This window comes from Glandiceps talaboti, chromosome 20 (assembly GCF_964340395.1).
Source record: "Glandiceps talaboti chromosome 20, keGlaTala1.1, whole genome shotgun sequence".
Taxonomy (NCBI): Eukaryota; Metazoa; Hemichordata; class Enteropneusta; family Spengelidae; genus Glandiceps; species Glandiceps talaboti.
The window spans coordinates 21,237,672-21,253,742 of record NC_135568.1 but is presented as its reverse complement, the minus strand read 5'-3'; the positions used below and the strand labels follow the sequence as shown (position 1 = coordinate 21,253,742).

At 38.0% G+C, this 16,071-nt stretch overlaps 1 protein-coding gene across 2 annotated transcripts in view; it reads right to left on the bottom strand.

The window, feature by feature from the left end:
• Nucleotides 1-16,071, bottom strand: part of LOC144451067 (neurobeachin-like protein 1) — a 312,418-nt gene that overhangs the window by 6,814 nt on the left and 289,533 nt on the right. For both annotated transcript variants that reach the window (XM_078141830.1, XM_078141831.1), the window contains 2 exons: nucleotides 5,259-5,375; nucleotides 4,847-5,026 (listed from right to left, as the gene is read on the bottom strand). In XM_078141830.1, coding sequence (XP_077997956.1) covers nucleotides 4,847-5,026; nucleotides 5,259-5,375 — 297 coding nt within the window. The remainder of the gene's footprint in view (nucleotides 1-4,846; nucleotides 5,027-5,258; nucleotides 5,376-16,071) is intronic.

Sequence of the window (16,071 nt, the reverse complement as noted above, 5' to 3'; positions counted from 1 at the left end):
TCACTTAGGCTCTTCATTTCTCTTAGTTTTTGCTCAACTTCTAATTCACTTTTCCAAACCCCATATTTATTTCAAACCGTGTGTTGTAATTGAACTGTCTATTTCTTTGTAGTTGTTTGTGCATCATCAACTCATTACTGTAATTTTATTCTCTTTTTTATGTTTTGGAGCTTCTTCTCTTTTTTGTTGCTTTCTGTGAGTAGTTTGTCTTAATTGGGGGGGGGGGAGTAATAAGATGTTATGTGGTCTTATTTCTAGCTCATAACATTTCTGGTACACATTGATCTAACTATTGCATTTTTAAAAGACAAAAAATTACCTTCCCATGGAGCAAGTCTTTATAGTGTTGTCCTTAGTGCATATTAGAATGTATTTACAACATAAAAATAAATAAATTTGAAGGTTACCAGCAGTTACAGCAAAATTTTGTTACTAATTACATGTACAAGTCACTTCGTCTATTTTCGTGTCTATGTACTTCCGGGTTGACATAAACGTTAAACGTGATAGTACAGTCGGCCCTATAATTACTAAGAAATGACAAAACCGTTCGCAAAATAAAGTTCAGGATTTAAATTTTTCAAACTGAATATCAATATCCACTACACATTCAATAACTGGTTTCGCGTATTTAGAAATGTGCCCCAAAACATGAACACGGAACACGGAACACGGAATCGCGATTCGTACCGTGTCAGTGTTACTAACTAAGTTAGCAGTTTCATTGTAGGCTGTAAGTTGTACCGGTAAAAAAAACGATCATCACATCATGTAGGAAGTACAAAAACATAGAACACGTTGTTTTCTTGCTGAATAAACTCACTGAAATAACAACACGGTCAAATCGCGTCTTCGATTTTGACAGCCACCATTGTTATGATTGAGCTTCACTTACTTCCGTTGAACGTGGCCAGTACAGTGTAGAGGCCAGCCTTACCCTTATTATACACAAATCATCGTACAACTAATTTTATTGGCTATAATATTAGCTACATTTGAAAGGTCTCACTTGATTGGCTCATCCTTCGCTATTCCCGTTTTCAAGAGACACCCCGCCAGAATAAAGTGCCACGTAGTACAGCAATGGCGCGAGATCGCCTGTTGGGCGACTTTCCCACCGGGTGTGCTTTTCGAAAACTACACAACACATGCTTTTATGACACGGAATCATAGAAAATCTACCCCGTTTCCAAACTAATCGTAATTTTATCGCGAATAGACAACCGGAGTTGGTCGAAATAGCAAATTTAAAATCAAATGAATTTTACTATGACCGTGAATTCATCATATAGCCGGTGGTTGAAGTGATCTTTTTTTAAATTTCTTTTCATCACAAAAACAAAATCTGTGTAATCAAAAGTGTTGTAAACTAAACCAGAAAGAATTATCGGACTGGCTAAACTTCCCGCTGAACTGGAGTAAGGTCCAAGCCTCGATAGTACGTGAGCAAATCGTCTCAAACTAGCGATACAACTTTCAAAATATAACTTGACATGTCTTCATTTGTTAGAGTTATACAATTCAAGACGGGTTTTCACTCGAAAGAAACAATTCTGTGAATAATGACATTCTGAACGCAGCGATTTCTCGGACGATGTTAACACTGTAACGTACGGCTGGGCAACGACTTGCTTCCGGGTTAGTCCCTCGTACATCCGGGTACTTGAGATTGTCGCAATTTTGACGCTGTAATTTTGCCACCAATATTGATCGTACAAAAACAAAACTCCATAAATGAACCACAAAGCACTTTCCCTTTCAAAATGTGGTAATTTTAGAAAGAGTATTATCGTTTTTATTGACGACTGACTCTGTCAAAAATCGTCCCATACACTTCAGTTCACAGGCATTCAAACTTGATCATGAGGGAGGTGCATATACTGGAATGAACCATTCTGTAGGAGGGGTGGATGGAGAATTGGATTTGAAGTTTACAACCCTTTTTCGAACAAATATTTGTCATTTGGGCGCACAATGCGTAGAATTAAGACTATAGCACATATTACATTGCTTGTTTGACGTCAATAGTGTCTTTTGAAAAGTTGCACTTTACCTAAAGTCTCGCGGAGTGATTTCCAATATGGCGTCGGTCATTATACTCATTAACATATTCATTTTTTTTTCAAATTTCAAAAAAAAAATCATAAAAAATAGAAGAGAAGACGTGCTGACTTGAAATTAACAAATCTAAGTAAGGTACCCTCTGTGCATCAACACACCACATATCAAAGCAATCTGACTTAAAGTTTATGAGGAGTTGATGAAAATGTCATTTTGGGGAAAAAAATCATAAAAAATTGAAAATGGCACAGATGAACTTGGCATGAACAAATCTGAATAGCCTCCCCCCAGGGAACATGCACACCAAATATCGAAGAATTCCGACTGTCACTTTCGGAGTAGATAGTGAAGATATAAAAGTTTGACGGACACCTATGATTCACTCTACTCTCTATACCTCAATACCCACCTATACCTAAAGCTACGCTTTCAGCTTTCGCTGACAGCGGAGCTAAAAAGTTAAATGGCATAATTATAGTAAAGGTCAGCACATCTAATGGCTGTATCATTGGTAGGGGAGATTTGCAGTTCTAAGGCAATTTTTAGACTATCTTGGCAAACATTTCACATCTTTAAAAGACAATATCATCAGGGGTGATGCACATGTGCAGGATACAGGTAACATGTCTTGTTGTTTGCTCTTGCCAAAAGCTAAGACTCTATCAAAGGCATAACAGTAATTATTGCATAAACTACAGTGTTCGACATGGGAGTGGAAATTGGAACATGGAGGGCTGTCATTGGACAGTTTATCCAGCCTAAAAGATGGAAAGGGATTTCTACCCCACAGTATATGCCATATTCGGAATGGACCCCATTGAATAACTTGGTGAACAGGTGTGTGTGCTATATGATTCTTTGCAGTTACATAACACTTTGTGCGAATGGTATCACCAATGGTATGGAGAGCTTTCATGAGTGGCTAGAAGCAAGTGGTAGTATAACTTTCATATCATTATTGCAATACCACCAGGATGTCTTTATTGATGGAAACTACAATCACATGGGACACGTTGAACTGAAACCCCCCACACCCAATACAGGCAGCGTTAACAGTCTCGACAACGGGACAGCGGCCACCGTATGTCTGCAGACTTATCCAACAATGTGGGGATGTGAAACTGAATCCTGGATCAATACCCGTCAGGCAACATTAACAGTCTCGAGAAAGGGACAGCGGCCACCACATGTCTGCAGACTTATCCAGCAATGTGGGGACATTTCGAACTGAAACCCGGACCCAATACCTGTCAGGCAATGTTAACAGTCTCGACAATGGAACAGTGGCCACCGTATGTCTGCAGACTTATCCAGCAATGTGGGGACACATCGAACTGAAACCCTGGACCCAATACCTGTCAGGCAACGTTAACAGTCTCGACAACGGGACAGTGGCCACTGTATGTCTGCACACTTATCCAGCAATATGGGGACATGAAACTGAAACCCGGACCCAATACCCATCAGGCAACATTAACAGTCTCAACAAAGGGATAGTGGCCACTGTATGTCTGCAGACTTATCCAGCAATATGGGGACATGTCGAACTGAATCCTGGACCCAATACCTGTCAGGCAACATTAACAGTCTTGACAGTGGGACAAACGGCCACTGTATATCTGCAGACTTATCCAGCAATGTGGGGACACGTTGAACTGTAACCCCGGACCCAATACCCATCAGGCAACGTTAACAGCTTCAGGTGAAATTAAAGCAGGATCGTATTATAACAGAGATGACAATTTTATGAATTACTGAAGGAGATTGAAAGTAACACAAATGATATGAAAAGAGAGATGAAGACAATGAACACAACATTTGGTGGAATTCAGTCAAAATTGACAAATCTAGAAATAACACTTGATGAGGTAAAGCATATATAGCTAATGAACATAGAGCAAAGATGAATAAGTTAGATGATATTGAAGAAGATATTGCTAGTAGGCATTCAGAAATTGCTCTACTCATCACAGAAAAATTTGAACTTGAAGACAGAGGTAGAAGGAACAGCGTTATCTTTCGTGGAATTGATGAAGAGCCGAACGAAACATGGGAAATGACAGAAGAAAAGGTGAATCAAGTGTTGTACGATACAATGAAGATGGACAGTAATGTTGAATTTGAGAGAGTGCATAGACTTGCAGCTGGTCCTAGAGGACACAGACAAAAATAGTCACAATGTGCTGTAAATTCAAGCACAAAGTTTACAAAATATTATCAAAGAGAAAAGAACTGAAAGACATAAACATATATGTTGATGAAGATTTCTCAAAGCGTACCAGAGAAATAAGAAAGAAGTTGTTTGTGAGAAGGAAAGAACTTAGAGGGAATGGTATTAAATTGTTTGTGAACTACAAGAAACTAGTCAGTTATGAAAATGGAGGCAAGAGTGTTTACATTCATGAAGAAAGCATTGACTCTGTTGTTCAACAAGGTCTCGTGAGATAGTGGTCAGGCCAGGACCGTAACATAAATGAGGGTAGTATACATGTACCTAGGGAAATACGTTTTGTGTCACGGATCGTAAGGGGTCTTACAACTCCAGGGATAATCATTTCATTGAGTATTGTTCAAATGTTTTGCCTTCTTGAAATGTGGCTTACTCAAGATACATGTAAAGATATCAGTACATATTTTCCACAGTTTACGATATTTTCATACATAAGGGAAAGAAAAGAAGGTTCAAAGGGTAGACCTAGTGGGGGAGTAATTGTAGGGGTTTCAAAGAGTGTAATCACATATTTCTACTATGTCCGACAGGGGCTAATAAAAGACTAAAGAGTACCTGATATTTTGGTGATGAGTGTTTTCCACTTGTTGTTCTTTGCTCACAGTATACAGCTACATGGCCTTCTTCTGACACTGCTATTAATGGTATAGACAGTGATAACAAATCTTCACATGGTGGCCTCAGTGTCCGCACATAATGACCTTTCCTTACGGTATGTATTATACAAGTGCCGTCCTACAATTTGAAACATACATTTATGGTAATTTGGCAATGCATGCTTTAAACCCAAATATACTTTGACAGACACACACACACACACACACACACACACACACACACACACAGCCTGACAGACACCGTACCATGCCTATAGCACTACTGAACCTTATCAGTTCAGTTGTGGTAAAAACTAACATTGACTAGTGATCAAACATCAAGTCAAGAAATCATTGACATGTATACAAACCTTTGATGCTGAAGCAGCCATGTCTAACTCAGTACTGATAGCTACCGACGTCACCTCATCATCATGTCCATATAAGGTCTGCAGTGGTTTGTCAATCAAACCATTGGCCACACCTCCCTAAGATGAAATTGTCAAATCAAAATGAATCAACATGTATAATTGCAACATTTGCTATCTGTACTTGACTAATTTTCAAAAACATTGTCAGCTTTTAACAACATGTCATTATTAGCCTGGAGGCTACATTGTGTGTATGTTGTCATATGTTATTATTAGCCTAGAGGCTACATTGTATGTATGTTGTCATATGTTATTATTAGCCTAGAGGCTACATTGTGTGTATGTTGTCATGTCATTATTAGCCTGGAGGCTACATTGTGTGTATGTTGTCCTTTTATGGTATAACCTAGTCTTGCTGCTAGACGTTCAGGCTTTCTTTCAATACTATAAGCGAATGAAGTTCGCAGTGAGGGCTTGCCCGAACAGTCTAGCAAATGTCATTTTCAGACCGGACATTCCATTGAGATTACGTTAAGCGATGGGTTGGGCCATGTATGCATATATATACTTTAATATATTCAATCTCTGTATGTACGTCATTACTATGTCTTATCGGTTTATGGTAATTGTGAGTTTGATGAGTGTGTAGACGTTGTCATTCACACATTTCAGTTAACGCATTGGTGGTTATTTTTACAAGCCCCTCCTTAAGATGAATATGTATGAAAAATTAGCTATTGTCCCCTGTTTGTGCTTGTCGCTAATGCGGTTCTCTGATTGGCAGTTATTTACATCTTGAACTACAGAGATGACATTTGCTAGACCTTGGATGTTCCATCCTCGATAGCGATGTTCAGTTGTGTGTCATATTGTATCGGAAGAACATCCAAGGTCTAGCAGATAGACTAGGTATAACCTAGACTGTTAACAGTCGTCTTGACTTTTTTGTAAAACTGTTCTAACCCACTTTAATTTCTATGAATTATTCAAAAGCCCCCTCGTTTATTTGCATAACAAAGACAAATGTAGCATTTTTGTGTGTATGCAACCACACTTACATATGACATACGTGATGTAGACCATGGATGACTAACAGACAGACACAGACGTCCTTATAAAACATGCATTATGTTGTTCATTGACATAAAACACGTTTACATGGTTTATAGCCTCTGTAAAGAATGTTCAGTTCACTTCAGGGATAACGTTAGGTCTATCCATGGATAGGAAAAAGTCACATGCATGATTGTGCATCAACAACTAGTTTAGGTGTTTGAATCCTCAGTGAGTGAGTAGTGCATTCTGTATGTGCATTGTGCATGCTGACTATTGCATGTTATAGGTTATGTTTTTGCACACAACTTCTATTTAAATAAAACATATTTCAGAAGGTTTTTTGAGGAATAAATACGGCAAAATTTAATCTGAGTCTGAATAAAGACTAGGTATAACCTACACATGCTCAAGTCTCTCCCTTTTCTTTCACTCAATTTTTTAAAGACACAGTTGTGTTCGTTTGTGTGAAATTGTAACCTGAGTGAGTGATTGTGAACAGTTAGGTGAACACTGGAATTTTTTTTTATAAAGTTGACCACATTTTCCCCATAAAAATTTGAATTGAAGAACAAATTCAAAGCATTTGAAGATTATGAGAAACAAAAAATGTTCAAGGGACTGGAGCCAGTCTAGGTATTATAATCTTTACAGCCCGGATATAGGTTTTGTGGACGGAGGTTGTGTGGCAGAAGGGTCCACCTCTAGGAGGGCCCAAAAGCCGTACGACTGAGGTCTGTAAAACTAATATCTAGGCTGTAAAGGTTTTATCATGTACCTCTTGAAGTGCTAAAATAGGTTTGCAATCAATAAAGTGGACATTTTTAGAAACAGTACGGGTCATCATACTGAAATTAAATCGGCGTTCATCACTTAAAATGGCTGCCATAACATTGAACGTCATTTGACACGTAGGTACATGTCAAAGGTTATTATTTGTGGCGCGACTAAGTGATTACACAGTGCAACTCACGAAGCACCTTGCGATGTCGCAAGACCCTGCGACGGGGCGAGTACATGATGCAATTCGTCGCATGCGACAAATTGCATGGTGCGTAGCTAGTCGAGTTGCATCGTGTAACTGGGCCTTAAAACCAAAAACAGGCTGACCCCTCCCATCACTTAATTCTAAAACATGATCTCCCCCCCCCCCCCCCCCCCCCCCCCCATATATATAATATTCACATGTCAGGTATTTTTTGATCGTGACTCAGTGTGGACTGCTTGACTGTCTTGCAAATACTTTATAAGATCCCAGGATAGCACTATCATATAACAAGTCATTGAGAATGACATAGTCCCCGCTATGATTGGGTTTTAACCCTTTCACCACCTATTCCTGCTACAGCGGGAACGCTCTAGGGTGCCCACTGATTCCCGCTACAACGGGAACACCAAAGTTTATTCATCTACTCCGTCATAATACCAATCAACGGCAGCTATTGCTGCAAAAATTGCTGCCATAACTAGTTAATTCCACACATGCGTATTAGCCTTGTTTATCTAGCCTGCCATTTTGAACACATGGAAGTGAACAGTTTCCAAGTACGATCCAAATGATGAGCGATTGTAATTTTTTTGTGTGTTTTTCGCTAGCAAAATCGAATTTCAACATGGTGGAAGTAATTAGCGGCTCTCCTAACATCTCCTACGATGTAAATATGTCAATTGTCCAAAGAAATTTCCACAGAATTTCACCAGAAATACATCGTTGAATACATGTAGTTGGTCGTGGGTACGGTACAAGTGTCAGAAATACTGCTAAGTTTGAGTGATCTCCCAACGGGGAATTTATGGGTGTCGTAGTGAACGTCAGCAAAATGCGTAACTTGTTGACTGGTAACCTACATCCATACTATGGCTGTGGGACCAATTTTTATCGATATAAAGAATTATTTTGGTCATATTTCTTTGTGCAACATTCAATAATGAATAATACTCATACAAATTCAATTTATACTGGTCAGTGTGGGTAGATTACGCACGATCTGATTTTTAGCGTGGGTTTTTTTGGGTAAAATTCTAATTTCAACATGGCTGCAGTCAAAATTGTCTCCCCTAACATCGTTTGCGAGTAAATAATGCCTCTGTTCATGAAGATTTGTATTTAATTTCGACTTGGATGGCATTATTGACTACTAGTAGGTGGCTCTGGAAACTCGATGTAGTCTGTGAAATGATCATATTACCGTAGCGTACATTCAAATGGCTAGCTGCATATTTCTGTTGATTGGTATGCATGACGGCAAATAGTGCCACTTTGCCCATTCGATTTTGGTGCTGATACTATCAATTTATGGTCATTTTTTACCGATTTAGAGAATAAATTTTGGCTTCTTGTCAAATATTGAAATATATATATAAAAATAAGCTCATTTTTCAGAAGGTCTTGAGGCGACGAATTAAGATATTTTAGTACATTTTCACTGATGGTGAGGACTGACTGTAGCATCATAAACGGATAAGTGAGCCATTAATTATTTTCATTCAAATTTAATATGACTGAAAATTACATTTTCTGCCACACTTTCCCCAATTTTGACCATTTAATAAGTATACAGAAGTTTTGTAGGAACATAAATGTCAGTATTTTGAATTTTGTTTGTAACATAAATATTGTGTTTATTTGTGATATGTCAATAAATAAACAACTCATGTTTGTTTTATTAATATTTTATTACTTTAATCCATATTTCGGTTGTGTGTGTGGCATTTGACTTTATGTATTTGCAAGTATGATGTAGACAATTTATTTTACATTGAAATGTTACCTTGTTTTTCAAAAATCAGCAACTGTAAGTATTTTTACATCAATTTGATTACACCACACTCACTCTCACCTTATGTTAGTGAGGGAGCTGGTGGAGAACAAACAATCCCATTAGGCCATTGGTGGTGACAGTGTTAAGGAACTGGCAGTTTATGTTGTCATTTTCTTGATATCACTACTCTGATCATGCAACAACACTATTGAACCTAAATCAAACAGATTTAGATATGTTGTGAGAGATCTGTTCAAGCATGTCTGAGTTATGGCTTTGGACATGGAAAATTCGCAAACAAAATTGCTGCCAGGCAGCCATATTGGATCGTATCATGACGAAAATGGATATGCACATGTATGTCATAGAACACTGTCCTAATACCAACTTTGAATGAGATCTGTTCAAGCATGTCTGCATTATGGCTTTGGACATGGAAAATTCGCAAACAAAATGGCTGCCAGGCAGCCATGTTGGATCGTATCAAGATGAAAATGGATGTGCACATGTATGTCATAGAACATTGTCCTAATACCAACTTTGAATGATATCTGTTCAAGCATGTCCGAGTTATGGCTTTGGACATTGAAAATTCGCAAACAAAATGGCTGCTAGGCAGCCATATTGGATCGTATAATGACAACAATGAATATGCACATGTATGTCATAGAACACTGTCCTAATACCAACTTTGAATGAGATCTGTTAAAGCACATCTGAGTTATGGCTTTAGGCAGTGAAAATTTGCAAACAAAATGGCTGCTAGGTGGCCATATTGGATCGTATCATGAAACAAATTGACGTGCATATGTATATCCCTGTACCAAGTTTGAAAAAAATCAGTCCAGGCATCTCAAAGAAAAGGCTCTGGACGGACGGACGGACGGACGGACAGATGGAACCTAATCTATTAAGTCCCCGTCCCGGACTTTGTCAGGCGGGGACTAATTATTGACTAAACAGGGTAAATATATTCCAAAAGGCGTTTAATAGCATCTTGGCAGTGAAAGGTAGGGGGAAAGCTTGAGAGGGGAATATGTACATCTCTTACGGGGGAGGACCGAGGGGTCTCCCTCTAGAAGCCCTGGAGGATTTTTACTCTTAAAGCCAATATTTAGGCTATTCAGACCTTTTCAAGCAATAACTTAATTCAACTTAATTCACCATCAAGTGTCAGAAACTATTCTTTATAACTTACATAGGGTTGAAATATGTTCTTAAAAAGTTAAATAGCATCATTATAGTAAAGGTCAGCACATCTAATGATAGTATCATTGGTAGGGGAGATTTGGAGTTTAAGGCAATTTTAGACTATCTTGGCAAACATTTCACATCTTTACATGTAAAAGACAATATCATCTTAAATTAGAATAGGGTGAAAAGTTTAATACCATTATGAAAGTAAAACGGTTGTTGGTGCACCTGATTGTTTGTTGAATGCATAAGTGACCTCTGGGGGTGAGGGAGTCCTTGGGGTTTTCCTCCTGGCAGATCTGGAGTTTTTTGCTTCTATTAAGGCAATGTTCAGGTTATTGAACTTATTTATAGCCTTTGAGGTAATATTTCCAAGCTTCAAAAAGCTAAATGTAAATGTAGGTTTTGAATAAGTTTCCCATGTCATATAAAAATGGCACCATAACATTGGTATAGGGGCATTAATATTGCATGTATAGTAAAGTCACTGGTATGCTAGAGAACTTTAGGTGGTTATACCTAGTGTATATTAGAAACTGATGAGACGTGGTGATTTGTAGTGTCAATAACATGTAGTGTCCAAAATAGAAAGTGTATTATCTCTTCTGACAAGTTCATACTGATGAGTAGAACAATTTAGATTAACTTATTTTATAAACTATCTATGGAGATTACCATTAGGCCAGAAAAAAAAAAGCTGTTCAACGGGCATACCTACCTACCCATATTTTTGGCATTTATGTATGTATGTAAATGAGTTTGCGCTGCTAGCTGCATCTCACAAAGCCTCTGATATTATCGATATTTTTGCTGGATTGTATTTTAGTTACACCGTCCTACTCGACATTGAACCACTTCTACAGTCCTAGAGGTACTGTCTGACCACCATTTTTGAACTATTATCTACTCCCAAGTTTTTTGAGTACATTTCAGTTTTTTCTTCACCATACCCTTGGCAAAAGGCTACCCTGAACTTCACACCTTTACCTACCAAGGACCCAGCAGAATGCATTCCATGTTGTATAACAGACTCTCACTTATTAGCATACGAAAGATTGTCATCAACAACCCAATCTTGAGAAGACTGGATTCCAACACCTGGCATGCACTAAAATCACTGAATTTATGTAAAACACCATCTACCAAGAGGGGGACAACTGCAGGTAAGAATCGTCATATTCCTGTATTCACAACATTTAGATCAGAGACCAATCAACACCTTCAGAGAATGACATGCCATCAGAATGTCACCCGTATTCCGTTACTTCAAAAGTCAACACCTACTTATCACCTAGTGAAGAACCTTGATTGTTGCCTACTAAACTCTAGATCGATAAGAAATAAATCCACCCAGATAACTGATTTTGTAAATGAACATGACCTTGACATTGTTATGTTCACCGAAACCTGGTTACGTGGTAATGAAAGTGACCACTTCACCATTAGTGAAATTACACCACCGGGCTACAAGTTACATGAGATACCTCGGAAGTCCCGAAAGGGAGGGGGTGTTGCAGTCATGTCGAAGACTAATTTGAAAATGGTAAAGGAAAAGCATTACCAACCATTCAAATCATTTGAGTATATAGAAACATATATGAACCACGCATCTGAGAACTGGAAACTGATAGTCATTTACCGCCCTCCAGCTACTCAAAAGAAAACCTCAACCACCAGCATTTTCCTTGATGAGTTCGCATTATTCATTTCCAACCAATCGCTATCAACTAAGAAACTGTTGATTACAGGAGACTTCAACATTCACATGGATAACAACGAGGATCCTCACGTTCGTCGATTTAAAGAAATCCTTGATAATGCAAACTTGACGCAATACGTTAACGTTCCAACACATAATTGTGGCCATATTCTTGATCTAGTAATTACAAGATCATCGGAAAGTATACCAAGTAACCTAAGAATTCACGATCCAGTTATATCCGACCACTATGCGGTTACATTCATTCTTCCGCTCAGAAAACCCGCCCCGGAAAGGAAAAAGGTTATAATACACCGTTATAAAGACATCACCATCGCAGATTTTTGTAGTACGCTTGAAACTTCACAAATCGTAAAGTCACCAGCTTTAACTCTGTCTTCACTCGTGGAGCAATACAACAATTCTCTGATAAATGCTCTTAACTTCCATGCACCAGAGAAAAGCAAAACAATCACGATCAGGCATAACACCAGATGGTACACACATGAAGTTGCAGAAATGAAACGAGAGAAAAGGAAAGCGGAACGACGATGGCGAACAACTCAGCTTACAATCCACAGAGAAATATACAGAAATCGTTGTAAATCACTTCACCAATTGATAGCAAGCAAGAAAACAGACTACTTTACCACATTGATTAAGGAGAAAGAAACTGACCAGAAATCACTATTTTCTATTATCAACTCACTACTCCACCGGAAAACAGATGTACCACTACCTACACATAACTCAGCTCAGGAACTTGCAGAACGATTGTCGAATTTCTTTGCGGAGAAGATACAGAAGATACGAATTGACCTTCAAAGAACTCGGCCAACAACTGTTACACATCAAGTACATCGAAACATTGAAAATAACCTAACACATTTTTGTCCAGCTACTGACGATGAAATCAGGAAGATAATAGCCCAATCACCAAATAAATCCTGCATCCTAGACCCGATTCCAACCCTACTACTGAAGAAATGTCTAGATACCATATCTCCAGCAATAACCAACATAGTGAATCTTTCGCTGTCTACAGGCACCTTCCCAGATAAGTTTAAAACAGCCATCATCTCTCCACTGCTAAAGAAACCCAATTTAGACCAGGACATCCTCAAGAACTTCAGACCAGTGTCAAATTTACCCTTTATCTCAAAGGTCGTCGAAAAAGTTGTTGCGAAAAGACTTTTGAATCATGTGCATTCTAACAATCTTGCCGAACCGATGCAGTCCGCCTACAAGAAAGCACACAGTACAGAGACCGCACTTATACAAGTTCAAAATGACATACTTATGGCTTTAGATCAACATCAAATGGTTATGCTTGTACTCCTAGATCTTTCTGCGGCATTCGATACGATAGACCATAATGTACTCCTCTCTCGCCTGTCCGATTCAATGGTATAAATGGTACAGCATTATCCTGGTTTAAATCATATCTCACAAACAGACAGCAAACAGTCCACATAAATGGGTCACCATCCAAACCGAAAGTACTACAATACGGCGTTCCTCAAGGCTCTCTGTTCTTGGCCCTATTTTGTTTACCATATACACATCACCACTCAGGGACATCATTTGACAACGTGGCATAAAATTCCATCTGTATGCTGATGATAGTCAGTTATACATGAGTTTTGAATTTAACAACATGGACCGAAGTATCTCCGACATTGAAAACCTCACAGCAGAGATACACCATTGGATGACCACAAACCTACTTAAGCTGAATTCTGACAAAACGGAATTGTTACTTTTCGGTTCTCATCAAAATCTGTCTAAATTGTCAGCACTGAAACCATCGATGGAGATAAGCGACTCTACCATAAGTCCAACTACATCAGCCAGAAACCTCGGTATTCAACTTGACAGCTGGGTTAATATGGACAATCAAGTAAATGCACTTTGCAAAGCAGCTTATTTTCACATCAGGAATATTAGTGCAATTCGGAAATACCTAACTGAAGACACAACCAAACACCTGGTGCATGGGTTAGTAACATCCAGACTAGACTATGGAAATAGTCTCCTCTACGGCATCACCCAACGAAATATAAACAAACTCCAACTCATCCAGAACACCTCGGCTCGTCTTAATTATTACCAGAACAAAGAAACATGACCACATCACCGACGTATTACGTAAACTCCATTGGCTTCCAATAACCGAACGAATCAAATTCAAGATCCTACTCCTGACCAATCGCGTCCTCAACGGTACCGCCCCATCATATCTGTGTGATCTTCTCACTGTGTATAAACCAGCCCGCTGCCTTCGTTCTAGTAATCAACAACAACTAGTTGTACAGAGAGTTGCATCAAAGTCGTTTGGAAATCGCGCCTTCTACTACGCTGCACCGAAGCTTTGGAACAATCTCCCATGTCACATCAGACAATGCACAGAAATTGACACTTTCAAACGCAAGTTGAAAACTCACCTTTTCACCCAGATTTACAGTGTGTAATCTAAACTGAATTACTCTTACCAATCATTTATTTAGATTTAGTCGATTTAAATGTACTCTTTAAATCATTTTAAATCATTATAACGTTGCCATTTTTTTTACAGCCATACTTGTAATTGCAGTAGCTTTTGATTTATTTCAAATGTGAAGTGTCTATGAGCACTGTCGTGGATATATGGCGCTATATAAATGTTTATTATTATTATTATTATTATTATTTCAATTTTTTTTTTTTTTTGGTGATGGGCAAAATATCCTCATGCTGGCTTTGCATGTCAGTGAAATGCACACTTTGTTTCAAAATTAAGGGAATTTCTATATATTTTCTGAATAGTACATGTAACAATATACATTTGAGTCAATTCCAAATTATGTACTATCAGTGGTTTACTTGCTTGGCTCTGATGTTGCATACAAGCATGAATTGAAATAAAATTAAACTGTTGCATATCCAATATTCACTAAATGAAATGAGCAAAACTTTATGACCATGGGAAGGGCAGTCATTGGGCCATCAAAAGTCTGATAGTCTGCAAGTCTTCAAATGTTTTACTTTTTCTTTATTCATGATTTTTTTGGAATCAAATTAAAGTTCAGGAGAAGTCATTTACCACATCTGCAAAATATCTTTCAGCTTTGCCACAACAAAATACACTTCATAGCCAGATATAATGTACTGCATGTCATAATTGTCTCTCAATTCTGGTATTTTAAAACCACATTCAGGCTTTGTAAGACTTTATAATTATGTTTTTTGTTTGATATTTTATGCCTCTAAATGGCCTCCTATATTGTCTTATTTTCAAAAAAGTTTGCATTTTTGAGGATGTATCCTTCCAATCATTAGCAATCACGGTAATAATTGTCTTTCTCCCAAAACAAGATGGAAGGTGGCTGACTAAGTACCTCCCTTCATAGGTCAGAGCTAATTATGAGACATCTCCTTACAAGTATCCATGTGAAATGCACATCCTTTGTCAAGTAATATCATTGTACCTGTGCTACCATATATAATTTTATATCTCCTCTATAGTGTAGGTGACAGAAGGGGTGGCTAAAATAATTCTGGAGTTTCATTTAGCGGGTCTTAACATATTTTGTTTAACCGTAAATTGTGCACATTTCCTAACTAGAGCTGATGGAAATCAATTGCCATACAGACAAATTGCAAGAGATAAAATCAAAATGAATGAATAAGTACAATGTAAACTCAACTTCAAATGTTTTGCCATCATTACATGTGGTTTGTTTTTACATCCTTTGTAAAAAAAAAAATAAAAAATCGACCTACCTACCCAATGTGTCGGGTTATGTTGCCCGTTGAACAGCTTTTTTTTTCTGGCCTTACAAGAATTCCTTTACTTGAATATTCATGAGACAAGAATTCTTTTTCTTTAATATTCTTGAGAGAAGAATTGTTTTTCTTGAATATTCTTGAGACAAGAATTCTTTTTCTTAACAAGAATTTCATTTTTGGTAGTGCGGTATGTTCATAATTATATATCTCGAGGTCCTTGCATGTACATGCACCATTCGAGTCGCACAAAACACACAAACGCACAAAAAACTAGAAGTAAACTAAAAACTCTCCCATTCAGAGATATCATTTTAGCATTTTCCTGGGGTATTTGTAG